Below are 21128 nucleotides of genomic sequence, written 5' to 3'. Positions count from 1 at the left end.
GTGAATAAACTCATGAAACCATCACCATAATCAAGATAATAAATTTATCCATCACCCCCAAAAGTTTCCCTGTGCCTCTCAGATCCTTCCTTATTGACCTTGCCACACATGCTCTTACTCCATTGCTGCCCTGCCCCGTCCCCTGTCCACCACTGATATGCTTTCTGTCACTCTAGATTAACTTGTGTTTTCTAGTATTTTATATACAAAAAGCCATACATTATATACTTTATTTTGTCTGGCATTTTCCATGCAACATAATTATTTGAATTACTCATTTTGAGACTCCTCCACGCTATGTGTATCAATAGTATTGATACATTTCTTTTTATTCTGTGGTACGGGTATAACAGTTTGTTTATACTAGAGACGGATGGATTCGTTGCTAGGCCTACCATTAACCAAGTTTTACAAACTTAGTTGCTTAAACAGCAGAAATGTACTGTTTCGTGGTTCTGGAGGCTGGAGTCTGAGATCAGGGTGTCGGCAGCATTGTTCCCTCCTTGGCTTGTGAATAACTCTTTTCATCTTCACATGTTCTCCTTGTATGTGCATCCGTCTCCAAATGTCCCCTTTTTATAAGTGTACTTACTCAGAGTTGAGTAGGGCCACACTAAATGATCTCATTTAACTTATTAAAGATCCTATTTCCATATAAGGTCATACTCTGAAAACCTGAAGGTTAGGACACCAACATCTGAATCTGAGGGGACACAGTTCAACCCATAGCAAAAGTTAAAGAATGAGTAGGGAACAGCCTTGTGAGAAGAGAAGAAAGAGGATTCCAAGCAGAGGAATGGCATGTGCAAAGGTCTTGAGGTCAGAGCAAAATATGGCAGGTTTGAGGATTTAATTAAGATATTAAGAGACCATAACAATGAAAACAACTCATTTGCCATAAGAGGCAAGCCTGGAGGGACAGTCTGAGGGCAGCTCGTGAGCAGCCTTATAATAAGTGACCATAGTTTGTCATCCAAATCGGGACACTTTTCAGGGTGATGTCATAGATTATATAAATTGTATAATAAATTAAGCCTCCATTTATGTAAATTGTTTCCAAATAATTTGATAAATGTTCTGAAGATATGATATTCAAATGGATTATTTTTTTTACCAAATGCAATTGTTCTCTAAGGAACTGGGAATCAGGTGTCATTTTGTGCAAGAAGTCACAACCTGGTGTGGATGTGAGCCAGATGACTTTTAACCCCATGAACTGGCACCAGCTGTGCTTGTCAAGTCCAAGTTCAGTGACTGTGTGGACCATCGAAAGAAGTAACCAGAAGCATTACCTCAAAGCAAAGTGAGACACTTCATTACAGTGCAATGTAGTGGTGGCCTTTGTTTGCATTCATGTAATGTGATTGGATCAATTTGATGAATTAAATGGCTTTATACTTATATGTTAACTTATAACATTTTTCTTCAGATATAATGACCTTGAGTGGTTGTTTGCATTTCAAAAAGATTCTCTATGACTTGATTTCCCAATGAGTTTCTTTTAAATACCAAGTCCTCCTACAACATGGTTTAATTTTCTAAAATTATTTTTATTATTATTAAATTTAATGCAGTGACATTGATAAATCAGGGTACATATATTGAGAGAAAACATCTCCAGATTATTTTGACATTTGATTATACTGTATAACCCTCACCCAAAGTCCAATTGTCTTCCATCACCTTCTATCTGGTTTTCTTAAATTTTATTTGCTCTTACTATTTAAAAACATACCTATTATATAAAAGAGATGGTTATGACTTTTTGCTCCTATTACTTTGATGCCCAACTGAAATCTCAAAAATCAGGAACCTTTAGATATATAAATTTTATATATAGGTTATAACTTCAACATTTTCTATAAACAAAAGGGTAGTTGCATATAGTGGATCATGGGAGTTGCCTATTTAAATAGAACTGGGTCAAAGAGAAATTCTGTGACCACTGTCCTGGTGATAGTTGATGATAATGGTGTCTTTATTGAAAAGAGTTCAAAGACTCAAGATGTCCCTGAGGTGACCATACTCTCTCAAGTCAAAGAGTTAGGAGATGTTGGCTATGTACATCCTTGAAATTGCAATTTTTGAAAACTACCTTCCTAGGAGAAATGTAAATCTAGTAAATAAAGTTTTCTAAATGGATATCCCTAAGAGAGGCAGTTCTTTCTGCTCAGTACTGTTTATGTTGCAATTTCATTTTTACAAGAACCCACTGAATAGCCAAATCTGTCTCCAGGCAGAGATGACAACACTATACCTTTTCATAAAGTGTGTGATATCTCTAGCAGATCCTTGCCAGGGTAGGCAAGTAATTTATCACACTCTCCTCTCTTTTTGATTCCCTTGAATATTCTCTTCTAGTTCTGAAAGCTAAGTTGTGCTTTTTCTACAAACAAATAACAAATAAAGTGGGAGACAAAATGAATGGATTTTCTGGTTCAGAAAGCAAGCGGGATTTAAAAACACTTACATTTGAGTAGTAGGTACTATTTTTATGTGAACATATTACAAAATTGTTTGTCATTCATAAAACATAACCAAGGAATATTTAATTTAATGCATAAAGCTGTGAATTCTCCAAATCACCTTGATAGCCACATTATAAGTTAAAAGTAGACATATGGTAAATTTGAAAATGAATTCTTGATACCAGAGGTCACAAAGGTAGCTGGTAGAATCTATTATATGTTTATTTTGACCAACAGTGTTTTTTATTTGATTGGATGCCATCATCTAAAATTTGAGAGATTTCTCACAAGTATCCAGATTATGATATTCTCTTGAAATTTTGGAACTGGAATTCTCACATGTCAGCAAACCCTCTTAGCTGCAATTGAGTAGCACCTGATACCTTTATGAGGGAAATCGATTTGCCATTTGCCACAGTCACCACCTTGCCACTCATTACCTGCTTGGCCCCATCAACATTCAAACTTACAATCTTCCTTTAGATGTGAATTTTGGAAATCTTTGAAAATCCCCATGTATTTAATTTATACCTGTGAATTACTTATCCTTTATGATGCATATATATATAATATACATATTATATATATTTAAATATCTTTTGCTTTTATCTGTTTTATTTTGTTTTTTTATGTTATAACACCTCCCCACCTTGCTTACCACCAATAAACAGCAGTTACTTTAATGACTAGTTTCTTTTCATGTGATTATTCTGATGTTCTTTTTTTCTATAGGTCAGTAAAACTACCGATGGAAGATGGGTCCGTTTTTAATGAAAAAGACGTAATTTTCCCTGACTCGTTGCCCAAGGATCTTATCTATGGACCTGTCCTCCCACTGACAGCCATTGCTGGGCTAGTAGGTGAAGAGGCTGATACTTTCAGGGTAACTACCTGGCATGTCTTCCTGTTTGCCTTCACATAATCATCCCGTGAGATGTATAAGATAGAGAGAATCATCCTGGTTTTCAATGCAGATTAGCTTGATGACCATGGAAGATGAAGACTTTGGAGTCACAAGTTTGGGTGACTAGAGGAAAATGGCACTGCTACCAAAACAGGGCACTCAGATGGGCTTTAGTTTTGGACATACCAAATTTGGGGTGCTGGGAACACAGCCAGGTGGAGATGCCCGGTGGAAGTTGGCAAAGTAATTTACTGTAAGGAGGAAGTCAGGGCTGCAGACTCACGATGTCAGAGTCATTCCCCCAGAGGCTAGTGGAAGCCCTGAGGGAGGGGTGTGAGGAAAAGGAGAGGAGTCTCGGGTAAGAGGGCCAGAGAGGAAACTGACTGCCAAGAGTTGGGAGGAGGAAGGAAGTCAGAATAGGAGCAAGTCCAGAAAAGTGCAAGACTGTGGAAAACTGTGGAAGAAAGTTTCAAAAGGGAGTTTGTCAGCAGTTGCACACTCATTCATTCATTCATTCATTCATTTACTCATTTATTCAACAAATTTATCAAGCTCCTCCCATGTAGCAGGGACTGCTTTAGGCAATGGGGTCACATGGTGACCAACCAGGCATAGTAATCCATGCCTCATGGAGTTGACAGTCTATCAGGAGACAGCAACAGTACCAAATCTAAAGAGACGCTTTCAATTATTGCAAAATGTGATAATTTTTCAACGGGATAAATGGGGGATGGAAGCGAGGACAAAATTAACATATGCTGGCCAAGGAAGATCTTTGGAGAGATGGCTCTTAAGCTGAGACTTAAAGGCCTATGAGGTGTTACTCATGCTACAAGCAAGGTAAAGAGCGTTTAGGAACAGGGAATTGCTGTACATGTAGAAAGGTCCTAGGGGAAGAAAAGAATTCAGTATGTGAGAAGAGCTGAGAAAAGACCCATAGAGCTGGAGCATACAGGCAATGGTCAAGAGCAGGGGTCCCCAAACTACGGCCCGCGGGCCACATGCGGCCCCCTGAGGCCATTTATCTGCCCCCGCCGCACTTCCGGAAGGGGCACCTCTTTCATTGGTGGTCAGTGAGAGGAGCATAGTTCCCATTGAAATATTGGTCAGTTTGTTGATTTAAATTTACTTGTTCTTTATTTTAAATATTGTATTTGTTCCCGTTTTGTTTTTTTACTTTAAAATAAGATATGTGCAGTGTGCATAGGAATTTGTTCATAGTTTTTTTTATAGTCCGGCCCTCCAACGGTCTGAGGGACAGTGAACTGGCCCCCTGTGTAAAAAGTTTGGGGACCCCTGGTCAAGAGGGAGGCAGGGAGTAGAGAGTAGCACATGCAGGGCCTTTGAGATGAATGTAAGGATACTGATTTTAAGTCTCCCCAGCCTGCTAATGCCTGCGTTAAAGCTCCAGGCCAAGGATAAAAGAGACAAAAGCTCCCAAATGTTTTGACCACTGCAGAGAATTAAGCTATAGATGTTGAAAATAATTCAGTGTAGTAGTATATTTCTAAAAAAATCTCTGGGAAGCAAGAGAAAAAGTTATACATATACTTTTTGTGTTTCTTCTAAAGAATGACAAGTATTCACTTTTTTAAATTACAGAAAAATACTAATTTAATAGCACAGATTTGAGCCTCAGAAATGCAACCATACTTGGCCACAGTGGGGCAGCAAAGTAAACACAAATAGATCCACTATCAGGGTTTACAATTTCAACAAAATGTTTCTATTTTTAGTATTTGATACCTAGGATTCCAAATATTTAACTAGCTCAAAATTTTTTTTAGGAGCCCTCTCTTTCACATTTTGCATCAACATGATAAATCCTACATAAAACATTTAAAATTCAGGCAGTTGTCCTTGTCATTTGTAAAATGTGATGGGAATGGGAGCGTCAGCCAAGTGTATGGACATCCTGGGTTGGATCCCCGGTCAAGGCACACAGGAGAATCGACCATCTGCTTTTACCCCCTCCCCTCTCCCCCTTCTCTCCCTCTTCTCCTCCCACAGTCAGTGGCTTGATTGGTTTGAGCATGGCCAGTGTTGCTGAGGATAGCTTGGTTACCAAGCACATCAGCCTCAGGTGCTAAAAATAGCTTGGTACTCAAGCATTGGACTGAGATGGGTTTGCTGGGTGGATCCCAGTCCGGGCACATGTGGGAGTCTGTCTCACTATCCCTCTTCCTCTCACTTAAAAAAAAAATTAAATGTGGAGTTACCATTTTACAAAATGCTCATAAATAAGCAGACATCTGTATTTCCTAGGACTTTTGTACTCAGTGCATTTTAACCTTTTTCTGAAAACAAATTTAATGTTAAAGTTTGACAGCTCTAAGTCATACAGGGAATAGTAACACAGCCATATACTTTTCACTTAAATAAGAAATTAACTTTCCCTGTATTTAATTCTTTATTTTATAGATAAAGAAGGGGAGAAAAATGGCTAAAAACATTCATTAACATCTATACAATGAGTGAAAACATAAAATAGATCTCAAATGTCTTGATTCTACTCCTTTCTTTGAATGACATTTCTTGTGACCTGAGTACCAATGGCAAAAAAATCAGTAATGTCTTGATCTATATAAGAGTCTTAGAAATTGACAAGCTGTATACTTTTACAAAATTACAAACATTAAATACTCCCATTATATCTCGTATAGCTAACATTAGAAAGGCACAATGTAGGCCCTTAAATAGGTTCATGTCATATTACACAACTTATTTAGGGCATTAGAAATGTATCCAGCAGTAGCATGGGGGAAATCAAAGGCAGATGTTATCTGGCCAGAAATTGGATCCAAAATAATTAATTTAATCTCAAGTGTCCAATTTCCTTCTTTCATCTATCTTAAAAAAAAAAAAAGGCGAAGTTGCTAAAAAGGAATCTCTTTTATAAACTCAAGTGTTCCAAAACATATTCAGGTGCTTGCTTACATTTTCTAAAGCAACAGTAAGTTGGGCTCAAATTTTTCATGTTTGGTCAAAATGTTTGATTCATGATTCCAGAGGACTAATCAAGGAGGTAATATTATCAACAAATCTTTTTAAATACTATCGGCCTCTTTTCTTTCACAGTTCTCACAATTTTCAGAATTAAAGATGATTGTTTCTACTCATGTAATCCACATGATACCACATTTATTTTTAAATGATGAAAGGGAAGAACAGGAAGACAAGCCCAGGTTTATCTTAAAGTAAGAAAAGCCACATATAATACTAGTTTAACATACCAAAGCCAGAAAATTCCAAGTTTTAATTTTCACCTTCTGTTGGATATGCACAGATTCACTGGTGTTGTGAGAACTAGATACGTGTGTTTTTGGGATTTTAAGTCCATTACAATACTAGGAAGAGTTTCTGTGATTTATAGCCAAGGTTATATGTCATCAAGACAAACTAAAAAACTTTTAAACAATGGTGATTACATAATGGTGTTCAGTGAGTAATTCTTTTCTATGAGTCAAATCTTAGACACCACAAAAATGTCATTAATTAGTAGCAATTTAATCCATTTGAGTGGATTTGTCCCTTTATTTAGCCAACTGGATGGCCAGATTGTTATTCAAGTTTTATTTTCTAAAAATCCAAGGGTATGAGAGAATGACATAGACCAATTACACAATCATAGTCAATCTGTCCTTTTAAAAATTATCATTATGATTGTTCCTATATATGATTTCTGCCTTAGTCATGTTTCAAGGTCCATCCTAAATGATAATTCTCTTTCTGTGTACTTCTTTATTTTTTTTAATTTATTTATTAAATTTAATGCAGTGACATTGATAAATCAGGGTACATATGTTGAGAGAAAACATCTCTAGATTATTTTGACATTTGATTGTGCTGTATACCCCTCCCCCAAAGTTAAATTGTCTTCTGTCACCTTCTATCTGGTTTTATTTGTGCCCCTCCCCTCCCCCAACCCCTCTCTCCTTCTTTGCCCCATCCCCTCTCCTCCCAAACCCACCCCTGTTGCCATCACATTGTTGTTCATGTCTCTAAGTCTCATTTTTATGTCCCTTCTATGTATGGTTTCATATAGTTCTTAGTTTTTTTTTCTGATTTACTTATTTCACTCCGTATAATGTTATCAAGGTCCATCCATGTTATTGTAAATGATCTGATGTCATCATTTCTTATGGCTGAGTAGTATTCCATAGTATAGATGTACCAAAGCTTTTTAATCCACTCGTCCTCTGACGGACACTTGGGCTGTTTCCAGATCTTTGCTATTGTGAACAATGCTGCCACAAACATGGGGGTGCATTTCTCCTTTTGGAGCCGTTCTATGGTGTCCTTGGGGTATATTCCTAAAAGTGGGATGGCTGGTTCAAAAGGCAGTTCGATTTTCAGTTTTTTGAGGAATCTCCATACTGTTTTCCACAATGGCTGCACCAGTCTGCATTCCCACCAGCAGTGCAGGAGGGTTCCCTTTTCTCCACATCCTCGCCAGCACTTATTCTGTGTTGTTTTGTTGATGAGTGCCATTCTGGCTGGTGTGAGGTGATATCTCATTGTGGTTTTAATTTGCATTTCTCTAATGATTAGTGATATTGAGCATTTTTTCATATGCCTATTGGTCATCTGTATGTCCTCTTTGGAGAAGTGTCTATTCATCTCTTTTGCCCATTTTTAGATTGGATTGTTTGTCTTCCTGGTGTTGAGATTTACAAGTTCTTTATAAATTTTGGTTATTAACCCCTTATCAGACGTATTGTCAAATATGTTCTCCCATTGTGTAGTTTGTCTTTTTATTCTGTTCTTGTTGTCTTTAGCTGTGCAAATGCTTTTTAGTTTGATATAGTCCCATTTGTTTATCCTGTCTTTTATTTCACTTCCCCGTGGAGATAAGTCAGCAAATATATTGCTCCGAGAGATGTCAGAGAGCTTACTGCCTATGTTTTCTTCTAAGATGCTTATGGTTTCACGGCCTACATTTAAGTCTTTTATCCATTTTGAGTTTATTTTTGTGAGTGGTGCAAGCTGGTGATCTAGTTTCATTTTTTTTGCAGGTAGATGTCCAATTTTCCCAACACCATTTGTTAAAGAGGCTGTCTTTCCTCCATTGTATTTCCTTACCTCCTTTGAAAAATATCAGTTGTCCATAGAACTGTGGTTTTATTTCTGGGTTCTCTGTTCTGTTCCATTGATCTATATGCCTGTTCTTATGCCAGTACCAGGCTGTTTTCAGTACAATGGCCTTGTAGTATAACTTGATATCAGGAAGTGTGATACCTCCCACTTTATTCTTCTTTTTTAAGATTGCTGAGGCTATTCGTGTTCTTTTTTGGTTCTATATAAATTTTTGGAATATGTGTTCTATATCTTTGAAGTATGTCATTGGTATTTTAATTGGTATTGCATTGAATTTATAGATTGCTTTGGGTAATACAGACATTTTAATGATGTTTATTCTTCCTAACCATGAGCACAGTATATGCTTCCACTTCTTTGTATCTTCCTTGATTTCTTTTATCAATGCTTTGTAATTTTCCGAGTACAAGTCTTTAGTCTCCTTGGTTAAGTTTACTCCTAGGTACTTTATTTTTTTGGTTGTAATTGTGAAGGGGATTGTTTCCTTAATTTCTCTTTCTGACTGTTCATTGCTGGTGTATAAAAATGCCTCTGATTTCTGAGTATTGATTTTATATCCTGCCACTTTGCTGAATTCATTTATCAGGTCCAGTAGTTTTTTGACTGAGACTTTAGGGTTTTCTATATATAATATCATATCATCTGCAAATAATGATAGTTTTACTTCTTCTTTTGCAACTTGAATGCCTTTTATTTCTTCTTCTTGTCTGATTGCTGTGGCTAGGACTTCCAGGACTATGTTAAATAAGAGTGGTGAAAGGGGGCACCCCTGCCTTGTTCCTGATCTTAAGGGGATTGCTTTTAATCTTTGCCCATTGAGTATGATGTTGGCTGTGGGTTTCTCATAGATGGCTTTTATCATGTTGAGGTATGTTCCCTGTATTCCCACTTTGCTGAGAGTTTTGATCATGAATGGGTGCTGGATTTTATCAAATGCTTTTTCTGCATCTATTGAAATTATCATGTGGTTTTTCTCCTTCCTTTTGTTTATGTGATGAATAACATTGATAGATTTGCAAATATTGTACCAGCCTTGCCTCCCCAGAATAAATCCCACTTGATCATGATGTATGATTTTTTCCATATATTGTTGGATCCGGTTTGCTAATATTTTGTTGAGGATTTTAGCATCTATATTCATCAGAGATATTGGCCTATAATTTTCTTTCTTTGTGTTGTCTTTGCCTGGTTTTGGAATCAGAATTATGCTTGCCTCATAAAAGGAGCTTGGAAGTCTTCCTTCCTCTTGAATTTTTTGAAATAGTTTGAGAAGGATAGGAGTTAGTTCTTCTTTGAATATTTGGTAGAATTCACTTGTAAAGCCATCAGGCCCCGGACTTTTCTTTGTTGGGAGTTTTTTGATAACTGTTTCAATCTCATTTGGTGTAATCGGTCTGTTTAGGTTTTCTGATTCTTCCAGATTGATTTTTGGAAGATTGTATGTTTCAAGGAATTTGTCCATTTCATCTAGGTTGTCTAGTTTTTTGGCATACAGTTCTTCATAGTATTTTCTTATAATATTTTGTATTTCTGTTGTGTCAGTTGTTATTTCTCCTCTCTCATTTCTAATTTTATTTATTTGAGTCCTCTCTCTCTTTTTCTTGGTGAGTCTAGTTAGAGGTTCATCGATCTTGTTTACCTTTTCAAAGAACCAGCTCCTAGTTTCATTGATCCTCTGTATTGTTTCTTTATCCTCTATGTCATTTATTTCTGCTCTGATCTTTATTATTTCCTTCCTTCTACTACATTTGGGCTTTACTTGCTGTTCTTTTTCTAATTCTTTTAGATGCAGGGTTAAGTTGTTTATTTGAGCTTTTTCTAGCTTCTTAAAGTGTGCCTGTAGTGCTATGAACTTCCCTCTCAGTACTGCTTTCGCTGTGTCCCATAAATTTTGAGTTGTTGTATGTTCATTGTCATTTGTTTCTAGGAATTTTTTTATTTCTTCTTTAATCTCATTCTTAATCCGTTCATTATTTAACAACCTGCTATTTAGTTTCCATGTGTTTGAGAATTTTTGAGCTTTTCTGTTGTGGTTCATTTCTAGTTTCATGCCGTTGTGATCGGAGAAAGTGCTTGATATGATTTCAGTCTTCTTAAATTTGTTGAGAGCACTTTTGTGCCCTAACATGTGGTCTATCCTAGAGAATGTACCATGAGCACTTGAAAAGAATGTATATTCTGCTGCTTTAGGGTGAAAGGTTCTGAAGATATCTATTAAATCGAGTTGATCTAGTGTGTCCAATAAGTCTGCTGTTTCTTTGTTAATTTTCTTTCTTGAGGATCTATCTAGTGATGTTAGTGGGGTATTGAAATTCCCTACTATTATAGTATTGCTGTTGATCTCGCCCTTTAAATCCATCAAAGTCTGCTTTATATATTTAGGTGCTCCTATATTAGGTGCATAGATATTTATAATAGTTATATCTTCCTGTTGGATTACTCTCTTTATCATTATGTAGTGGCCTTCTTTATCTCTTACTATAGTCTTTGTTTTAAAGTCCATTTTGTCTGATATAAGTATTGCTACCCCAGCTTTTTTTTCATTTCCATTTGCATGAAATGTTTTTTTCCATTCTTTTACCTTCAATCTATGTGTATCTTTTGTTCTAAGGTGTGTCTCTTATAGACAGCATATGGATGGGTCCTGTTTTCTTATCCACGCAGCTACCCTATGTCTTTTGATTGGATCATTTAATCCATTTACATTTAAGGTTATTATTGATATGTAGTTGTTTATTGCCATTTTCTTCTTTAAAGGTGTATTCCTTTTTTGCTATATTCTTTTCCCACTTTAATCTGTTTACAACAGGCCCCTTAACATTTCCTGCAGCATTGGTTTGGTTGTAATGAATTCCTTGAGTTGTTTTTTGTCTGGGAAGCTTTTTATTTCTCCTTCGATTTTAAACGATAGCCTTGCTGGATAAAGTAGTCTTGGTTGTAGGTTCTTGTTCTGCACTACTTTGAATATTTCTTGCCATTCCCTTCTGGCCTCAAGTGTTTCTGTTGAGAAGTCGGATGTCATCCTTATGGGGGCTCCTTTGTAGTAGATAACTTTTTTTCTCTTGCAGCTTTTAATATTTTCTCTTTATCGCTTAGCTTTGGTATTTTAATTATGATGTGTCTTGGTGTAGGTTTCTTTGGGTTTCTCTTTAATGGAGTCCTCTGTGCTTCTTGGACTTGTGAGAGTTTCTCTTGCATTAATTTAGGGAAGTTTTCAGCTATGATATGATTGAACAAAGTCTCTATCCCTTGTTCTTTTTCTTCTTATTCAGGAACCCCTATGATGCAGATGTTATTTCTCTTCATGTTGTCACAGAGCTCTCTAAGAGTTTCCTCTGACTTTTTGAGTCTTTTTTCTCTTTTCTTCTCTGCTTTCATGACTTCATTCCAGTTGTCCTCCAACTCTCTGATTCGATCCTCAGCTCTATCCTGTTTTTAATTCCTTCCATTGTGGTCTTTATTTCTGATATTGTATTTGTCATCTCCAACTGATTCTTTTTTATACTTGCTATTTCTTTATTTAGGTGTTCATAATGATCATCCATTGTTGTTCTAAGATCCCTAAGCATCCTTACAATCATTATTTTGAACTCCGCATCTGGAAGTTTTATTATTTCCATATCACTCAGTTCATCTCCTGAAAGATTCTCTTGTGGTTTTGTTTGGATTGCACTTTTTTGTCTTCTCATTGTCGGTGTTTTGTTTGTAGAATTGGTTGAGTCTAAGCTTGGTGTTGTCTGCCTCCAGTTTGTGTTATTTCTAGGTCCTCTGTGCACTTCTTTGACTCCATCAGGAAGAACCAATTGCATTCTTATGGATGCACCTATAATAAACACACCCCTCTACTATAACCTGTGATGTTTTCTTTTTTTCCTTTTCTTTTCTTTTTATTTTTAGTGAGAAGAAAGGAGGCAGAGAGAGAGCTTCCCGCATGTGCCCTGACCAGGATCCACTAGGGGGCAATACTCTCCCCATCTGGGGCACTGCTTTGTTGCTCAGCAACTGACCTTGTCTTAGCCCCTGAGGGGAAGGCGTTGGAGCCCTCCTCAGAGCTGGATGCCAACTTGCTCCAATCGAGCCATGCCTGCAGGAAGGGAAGAGAAAGAGAGAGTAGCCAGAAGGGGAGGGGTGGATAAGCAGATGGGTGTTTCTCCTGTGTGCCCTGACCAGGAATTGAACCTGGAGCATCCACATGCCAGGCCAACACTCTACCACTGAGCCAACTGTCCAGGGCCTCTACAGCACTTGCAACACATAACATTCTGTATATTTAACCTCTTCATTTATTTTTACTCTATTTCCCCCCACCAGGATGTATGAGGGTAGAGATGTGCCCAGAATAATGCCTGGAATGTAATAAGAATCTAATAAATACTTGTTTGGTGAATGAATAAATGAATGAAACAAACATGAAAGTCTCAAAAAAATTTAACAATTGTGGTAATTTGGCTAACAGCTCATTAAAAATGTTTTCTGTTCTTGGTTTAAAGATGCCTAAAGTAAACAAAGATACTATGTTGTAGCTAATGCAATTGTAAATAATAGTATAGCATAACAAAAAGCTCAGATAATAGTACTAAACATTATATTCTCAATATGGATTAAACAAACAAATGTAAGCTTTAGTAGGTTTGACTTGTTTAAATAGAAAGGAAGGAGTTCCATTCAATTATACATAAATTTACAAATCTTAATCATGGGGGGGAATGGGGGTGGAGGAACATGCCAGAAATAGCTATTACAATGACCTTGACCTCCAAGAAGGAGAGCAGGTGGTCTTAGGCTTACAAGGAGACCTGCTCCTTCCTTACAGAAAGGGGGAGCAACCCTCTCCTCTGCAGGAAACAAGCGTTTAAGGGCTGTGGGAGGCATAATACTGAGGTACCTATTACTATCTAAGGCAGCAATCGACAGACTATGATGTGCTTTTGTATGACCACATACTAAGAATGTTTTTTATACTTTTAATTGTTGTTAAAAAATGGTGGGGGTGGGCAGTATATGACATCAAGCTATGTGGTCCACAAAGCCTAAAATATTTATTCACTATTTAGTGTTTTACAGGAAAAATTTGCCTTAGATCTTTGGCTCATAATATTTCTAATCTCCAAAGCCACAAGTTTTCCTAGATATACATCCCATACATTTTGTTTCTTTGAGTTTTCCATGGAATCAAAGTACGTAGGATGTTTCATGAACCGAATTGGAGAGGCCACCATAATCAGACAAGGAGTCCTCTTCTCATTCCCCATGAGATCCAGGCAGACCTCCCCATAACCACTCCAGGAAAGTCACATCCACGTCCCCTGCAGAATCAGGAGGGAGAAATGTTGACAAAAGTCTTCCTCAAAAAGGGTGATTGTAGCTAGAAAAGTACTTCCTTAGATTCAGGATACAAAAAACAAACAAATATCCACCAAGAAATAGTGTAAAAGTTATTACTCAAAACTCATGAAAATTTGTGACACTAGAACTCTGATTATGTTGGCAAGAATTCCTTATTTTTCCTAGGGAAGAAGTCAAATAGAGAGAAGGGGAGGAAGAAGTTCAGTTAGCTATTGGCAAATGGTGGGGCCAATGAATGTGTGTGTGTATATATTCATTTGTTTCCTCTTGGAAATTGTTTTGATGGGTATTTCTCTGGCTCTTAGGCCATAATTGCCTTAATACAAGGTTTGTAATCTTTCCCTGAAGCCCAAAGACGATCTATATCCTTCACTTCACCCGATTATGCACTGCTGGACTTCAACAAATGACATATATATTTGCTGTGAAGAGGGTCATCTTTTAGAGATTAGTGGAGAAAACCTGAAGGCGAGTGTGCTTAATAAGATAGAAGACAGACCACGAATGGGTGAGACAGTGCTTTGCTTTATATTTTCAGAAGTGCAGCTGTTGGTGATGGTTTTGCATTGGAAGATGAATGTTTTGTTTCCTATTTTTCTCTTTCTTGGAGACATCTTTGATTCCTTTTTCTTCTTATCCTGTAGTTAGTTACCAAATCCTATTCCTTCTAGGTAGCTACCATTTCTTAAATGATAACATGCTCTAGGCATTCTGCTATCATGTGATTTCATGTAATCCTCAAAACAGCTTTACAAGGAGATACATTTTCATCTCCATGATATAGAGGAGAAAATGGAGTCACTGAAAGGTCAACAAACATGCCTGAATTCACATAACCAGTAAGCTGTGGAGCTGAAACCTGAATCAGGTTATAAGACTTCAGAGTCCAAGTTCTCAGCTACTCCATGTACCCTTTTCCATATATGTGCCTCTTCTGTCTAATAAGCTAATGTGTTCTTTCCTGCCTGCTACCCATCTCAACCCCTTTCCTCATAATGGTCTTCTAAGTCCAACTGCCATCCTGAAAACTACCTTTATATCAAGTGGTTAGAATTTCTAAGATAACCTGGTCTGTTCCCTTTAGCTCTGCTGTCCATTCCCGGTCCCATCGGCTCTGGCCAGAGTCGAGCCTGGGTCACAGAAGGGGGCAGGTGTAGACCCTTTGAGAAGAAACCTGTCCATTGCATTCTCCATTTCAGTTGCTCTTATTATTTTACACCTATTTTTGTAGAAACCTTAGGACTGACTTCACTGGCCTTAATCAACAACTGACTCAAACCAGGCAGCTCATCCTTGCCAAACTGCTCTTCTTCAAGACCATTTTAACATGTAACTCAAGAATTGCTCCATCTTGCTTTCAAGCCCTCTCTAATCTGGTTTTGTCTGCTCCATTAGTATTAGAAAATACTACTACTGCTGCTCAGTCTAGCCAGTGAGTTTTTCCCATGATTCTTTAGACATGCCTCCTTCATTCCCTCACCACTTTGCTGTCTGAACCCTACAGTTTTCAGCTCAAACACCACCCCCTACATCAAGTTTCCCCCAACTGCAGCGTCCCTCTCAATTTCCTGACTCACACATCCCTGATAAAACTGAGACCATTACAGTTGACTTTCCTACCCCAGCTCCTCTTTCTTCCCTCTACTCTAACCTGTGCCCTCTGGGCTTGGTTCACTCTCTAACCTCGCATCCACAATGCCATCCCACAGCTCTCTGAAAAGCAAACTTCTTTTCTAATCTATAGTCACCTACTTGAGACTTTTAGATGTTCTCATCATTCCTGTGCTCTCCTCAAATTCTGCCTTCTGCTATTTGCAGTTACCTTTTTCTAGGATGTCCTCCTCTTCCTTGTTTACCTGGTGAAATTGTTCTCTGTGGAGCCGTCCTTGCCCTCACCCCAACCTTCAAACACAATTAGGTGTTCCTTGTCTGGGTTCCTCAGACTCACTGCTTTCTTAGAGTCCCATCCTGTGCTCTTACAATGCCCCATGTGCATATCTGTCTTTCCCACTAGTCAGCAACTCTTTGATGTCAGGAGCTGTGTTTTTGTCATCCTTTGGCTCCAAAATTTAATCAGATATTTCTACAGAGTAAATTAACATCTCTATGAGTGCCAAGGTCACTGGTTCGAGCCTTATGTGGAGTCATATCAGGCCACATATGAAAAGCAATCAATGACACAACTAAATGGAACAACAAGTTGATGCTTCTCTCTCTGTTTCTCTCTCTCTCTCCTCTTCCCCTTCCTCTCTCCCTCAAAATAAAAATAAAAATAAAAAGAATTATAAAGCAATGTTTCTCATTTCCAGACTCCCATCACACTTGTAGTATGTTACGTATACCCAATTTAGGACTTATTCAGTTGTAGTCATACATTATATACTATTTCTAATAATTTTCATGGTATAATATATTGCTTTTAAAGTAGATATTTATCTAGCCTCTACAATATGTAAGACACTAAGCAAAGTGCTTCAGAGTTGACATAAATGGAAAATATAATCTCATAATTTCTACTTTTGTGTGGTTTCTATTTTTTTAAGAGAGTAAGATAAGCAGTCAATTACAGTCAGGTGTATTAGAACAATTTCAGTAAAGGAGAACTTTACAAAGTGCTGTGGGAATTCAGAGGATTGAAAAAGGCTGTTATTTTGAAGGTGGCATTTGACATGTCCCTTAAAGGAGAGGTTCATAGACAGAGATAAGGGTAGCTAAACTTTTGGGCAATGGTATCTGTGTAGACAAAAAACATGGGGTAGGTGGAGACACAAGAAGTGATCCAGTTTGTCTGGAGTGTCAAGTGGGGAAGGAAGGGTCATCTATACCATATCTGAACTTGAATGTAGACTAAGACATTTATACTAAATTCAACTGACAGTGGAGAGACATCAAAAATTCCTTAATAGGGATATACCACAACTGAAATTGTGCTTAGAGAGATTAATTTAGCCTAAGAAAGGAAGATCCTAGAAGCAGGTGGCTATAAGCCGCAGGTACGTAGACTAGGGGAGGAGTCATAAGAATCTGGACTCTAGTGGCAGTTGGATTGAGTTTCTTTGAAGAGATGGCTGGGAGGTAAATTGTCATTGAAAGAAAGGACAGTATTCTTCTTAGCATCTGACAAAATGCCAAGCACCTGATATGCAATAAACATAATTCTCGTGGTTTATCTACATCACAAGTAATATGCTTTTTTTATTTCCCCTCAAGGACAGTGTATTTTTTTATTGAGGTATAATTAACTTGTAATATTATATTTGTCTCAGGTATATGACATCCAAGGACAGTATCTTGTTAATAACAAATGCTCTTATGGAATTTTTTACTTTCTTTTATCCTCTGTGTTTTATTTACTGAGGTATACATTTACATACCATAAAATGTACAGACCTTAAGTGTAAACCTTCATGATAATAACAGTTTTTTTCTGACCTTTTAAAATCTCTGACAAAGCTTTCCTAAAAAAGAAAATATGGCCTGACCAGAGAGTTGCACAGTGGATAGAGCGTCAGACTGGGATGCGGAGGACCTAGGTTCGAAACCCCGAGGTCGCCAGCTTGAGCACAGGCTCATCTGGTTTGAGCAAAGCCCACCAGCTTGGACCCAAGGTCGCTGGCTCAAGCAAGGGGTTGCTCCATCTGCTGAAGGCCCACGGTCAAGGCACATATGAGAAAGCAATCAATGAACAACTAAGGTGTTGCAATGAAAAACTAATGACTGATGCTTCTCGTCTCTCTCCGTTCCCGTCTGTCTGTCCCTCTCTCTGATTCTCTCTGTATCTCTGTAAAAAAAGAAAATATGTTTGCTAAATAATTCTACAATGTTTGTTACATAATCTAATGATACCTACCTTTAAAAAACTCATGGAGTTTACATCAGTAATTATTGCTAAGCAGCTTTTATTATTTATTGTTTGGGAAACATCATAGCACATATTCTAATAAAAAGTTGATTTGTGGGGGGAGGGGGGAGAAGAGGTTCCATGAAATGAATGGTCCTAGGAAATCAAACAAGATGAATTACTTTGTGTTGCACTTTTAATTGTGTCCCCTGTTTCACCTTATTTTTTTTTTTTCCAAAAGAAGGAAGAACTCTTATCAGTCCCATCACCATGGCATATCAGAAGGGAGGTGTGCTTGCTTCTGGAATTGTAATGTATTTTTTTCTTTAAAATTCACTGTTTTCAAAAAAATATACCATTTTCATTTGCTGCCATTTACTATTATGAGCCATAATTTGGGATGTCAGGTTCTGTCAGATTATTAATTAAAATTGTTTTCTTTTTGGATGCTATTATAAAACTTTTTTACAAAGAATTTCAAATATATATAAAAATAGCGATCACGGTATGATGAAATACTATATATCTATCTCAATGCAAATAGGCAAAAATAGAAATGTAAAAATCCATGCCTCCTCCCCCAAACACCTAATATCCATCCCCCAATTCCATTTCTGTTTGTGCACCTAATGTATTAAGTTTTTAGACACAAATGGGAGCTTTTGTCCAAGCTTCAGCTTACCCTCTTGTGTGTGCTCATTTATTTTACCTGTGTCATATTGTTAATATCCATGGTAGAATTAGTATTTTTTTTTTTTTTTCATTTTTCTGAAGCTGGAAACAGGGAGAGACAGACAGACTCCCGCATGCGGCCGACCGGGATCCACCCGGCCCGCCCACCAGGGGCGGTGCTCTGCCCCCCAGGGGGCGATGCTCTGCCCATCCTGGGCGTCGCCATATTGCGACCAGAGCCACTCTAGCGCCTGAGGCAGAGGCCACAGAGCCATCCCCAGCGCCCGGGCCATCTCTGCTCCAATGGAGCCTTGGCTGCGGGAGGGGAAGAGAGAGACAGAGAGGAAAGCGTGGCGGAGGGGTGGAGAAGCAAATGGGCGCTTCTCCTGTGTGCCCTGGCCGGGAATCGAACCCGGGTCCTCCGCACGCTAGGCCGACGCTCTACCGCTGAGCCAACCGGCCAGGGCCTAGAATTAGTATTAATAGCCATCATTCACTTGGTGCTTATTTTGTGCCAAGCATCATGCTAAATGCTTTGCTTGTATTATCTTATTGTTCCGCATGATGACCCTATTAAGTAGAAACTATTGATGCAGGAAGCAAGTCTTACCAAGTTCACTCAGCCTCAGTGCATATGAAAAAGAAAAAGAGTCAGACCATGTTACTTTTCCATGCTGTGGTGATCAGTGCTAAGGTTTGGAGCTGACCTATACTAAAATCTTAGGTCTGTTGGTATCTTTCCTGAGACTGCTATTAGCTTTGCCTCTCTGTTGTCATAGATCACTTTTTCAGGACCCCAAGGGCAGCCAGTCAATGTTGTCAAGGTGAAAGGTGTAGCTCCACCAATGAGAAACAGTCTGGATTGCTTCTATCCAGCTCATAATTCCCTCCCCCCCAAACTTGCAATGGGTACCCCCACCGCCTACATTTAGTCAGCATTGTGGCCTTGCTGTTTTCTTAAAAGTACAGTAATTTAAAGAAAGGATTGGAGCATCTGCTCTGAGGGATAGAGAATGATCATAAGAATGATGAAAGCATCTGGGCCCTGGCCGGTTGGCTCAGTGGTAGAGTGTCAGCCTGGCGTGCAGGAGTCCCAGGTTCGATTCTTAGCCAGGGCACACAGGAGAAGCGCCCATCTGCTTCTCCACCCCTCCCCCTCTCCTTCCTCTCTACCTCTCTCTTCCCCTCCCGCAGCCAAGGCTCCATTGGAGCAAAGTTGGCCTCTGCCTCAGGTGCTAGAATGGCTCTGGTTGCAACAGAGCGATGTCCCAGATGGGCAGAGCATCGCCCCCTGGTGGGCATGCCGGGTGGATCCTGGTTGGGTGCATGCGGGAGTCTGTCTGACTTCTTCCCCGTTTCCAACTTCAGAAAAAAAAAAAAAAGAATGATGAAAGCATCTGGCATGTTTCTCATGTCTGAACCCAACCATCTCATAAATGCTTACTCTTATTTATAATGAGGTTTAATCTAGAAATTACAGATGCATTTGCCCCAAACCTCTTCACTATTACAGAAGTGACTCAAGATCCTCTTGAGAGTAGTCAACCGTTCATAGTCAACCAATTAACCAACCAAACAACTAACTCATTTTTAATGAATACTTGAAGAATATAAAGAAACAAAAAACACACTCCCAACCTCTCCCTATCATCTAGGGAGAAAAGAAATTGCACATAATGATTAGAAAACATACATTAAGACTAGTGTCTTTTGAAGTAAGGAAACTGCTATATATATAAACCACACAATAAACTCTGACTCAGTTGCCCCACCTCCTATATAATAAAGAAGATGATAAGATAGATGCTAGAAAAGTTCAAAGAAAAGAGAAGTCAGTAAAATTTTAGGTAATTGGAAATATGTCACAAAATAGATAAAATGGAAACTTGACCAAGAAACATGGTTAAAAGTTGCCTATATAAGGGTAAGAAGACAGGGCATTCTAGATAATGTAAGCATAGGTAAAGATACCAAAAATAAACAGTAGATGGTGATCAATAAGTCTTAGTTTGTCTGATAAGGGAAGTATACTGTGCGTTGACTGAAATTGATTTTCTGCATTTATCTCATTGTTTTTGGTCTCTAGGATGGCTTTGTTTATTCTTTTATTATTAAAGATTCAAATTACAAAGTAGAGGATTTTCTTCAGGTTGAAGAGCCTGTAGAACATTTGATGTTTTCTCCCAATTACAAAATGTTGCTGATTCAGACAGACAAGGTATGCTAAATGGTGATATCCTAGTATACGATTTTCAGATATTATTATCATCATTGCACAATGGAAATGAAGGGAAGAGTGTGCTGTATAATGATATTCTCTGAGTCAGGGCTCTTTTAAGTTGCAAATGAAAAAATAAATAATTTTAAAGGCTTACTAACAAAGGGAGTTTTGTTTGTTTTTATGCTTGTCACTGAAAGGGCAAGGAGTTCCACTTGGTATTTGTTGAACTAATGCAGGGGTCAGGAACCTTTTTGGTTGAGAGAGCCATGAATGCCACGTATTTTAAAATGTAATTCCTTGAGAGCCATACAATGACCCGTGTACATTACACATTATCCAGTAAAAATTTGGTGTTGTCCCAGAGGACAGCTGTGCTTGGCTCCAGCCACCCACAACCATGAACATGAGCGGTAGGAAATGAATGGATTGTAATACATGAGAATGTTTTATATTTTTAACGTTATTATTTTTTTTATTTAAGATTTGTCTGCGAGCCTGATGCAGCCATCAAAAGAGCCACATCTGGCTCGTGAGCCATAGGTTCCCAAACCCTGATCTAATGAACGAAAGATAAAATCA

The 21128-nt window shown here is 38.2% G+C and overlaps 1 protein-coding gene across 5 annotated transcripts in view; it reads left to right on the top strand.

The window, feature by feature from the left end:
* The window catches only part of CFAP43 (cilia and flagella associated protein 43), a 118664-nt gene that overhangs the window by 9061 nt on the left and 88475 nt on the right, over nt 1-21128 (top strand). For 4 of the 5 annotated variants that reach the window (XM_066238799.1, XM_066238801.1, XM_066238798.1 and 1 more), the window contains 5 exons: nt 1136-1303; nt 3201-3351; nt 14164-14323; nt 17898-17965; nt 20415-20546. In XM_066238799.1, coding sequence (XP_066094896.1) covers nt 1136-1303; nt 3201-3351; nt 14164-14323; nt 17898-17965; nt 20415-20546 — 679 coding nt within the window. The remainder of the gene's footprint in view (nt 1-1135; nt 1304-3200; nt 3352-14163; nt 14324-17897; nt 17966-20414; nt 20547-21128) is intronic. The other variant, XM_066238800.1, reaches the window with a different exon arrangement.

This window comes from Saccopteryx bilineata, chromosome 7 (genome assembly GCF_036850765.1).
Source record: "Saccopteryx bilineata isolate mSacBil1 chromosome 7, mSacBil1_pri_phased_curated, whole genome shotgun sequence".
NCBI lineage: Eukaryota > Metazoa > Chordata > Mammalia > Chiroptera > Emballonuridae > Saccopteryx > Saccopteryx bilineata.
Note: the sequence above shows the minus strand (reverse complement) of the source record. Positions and strands in the feature narration are given on the sequence as shown.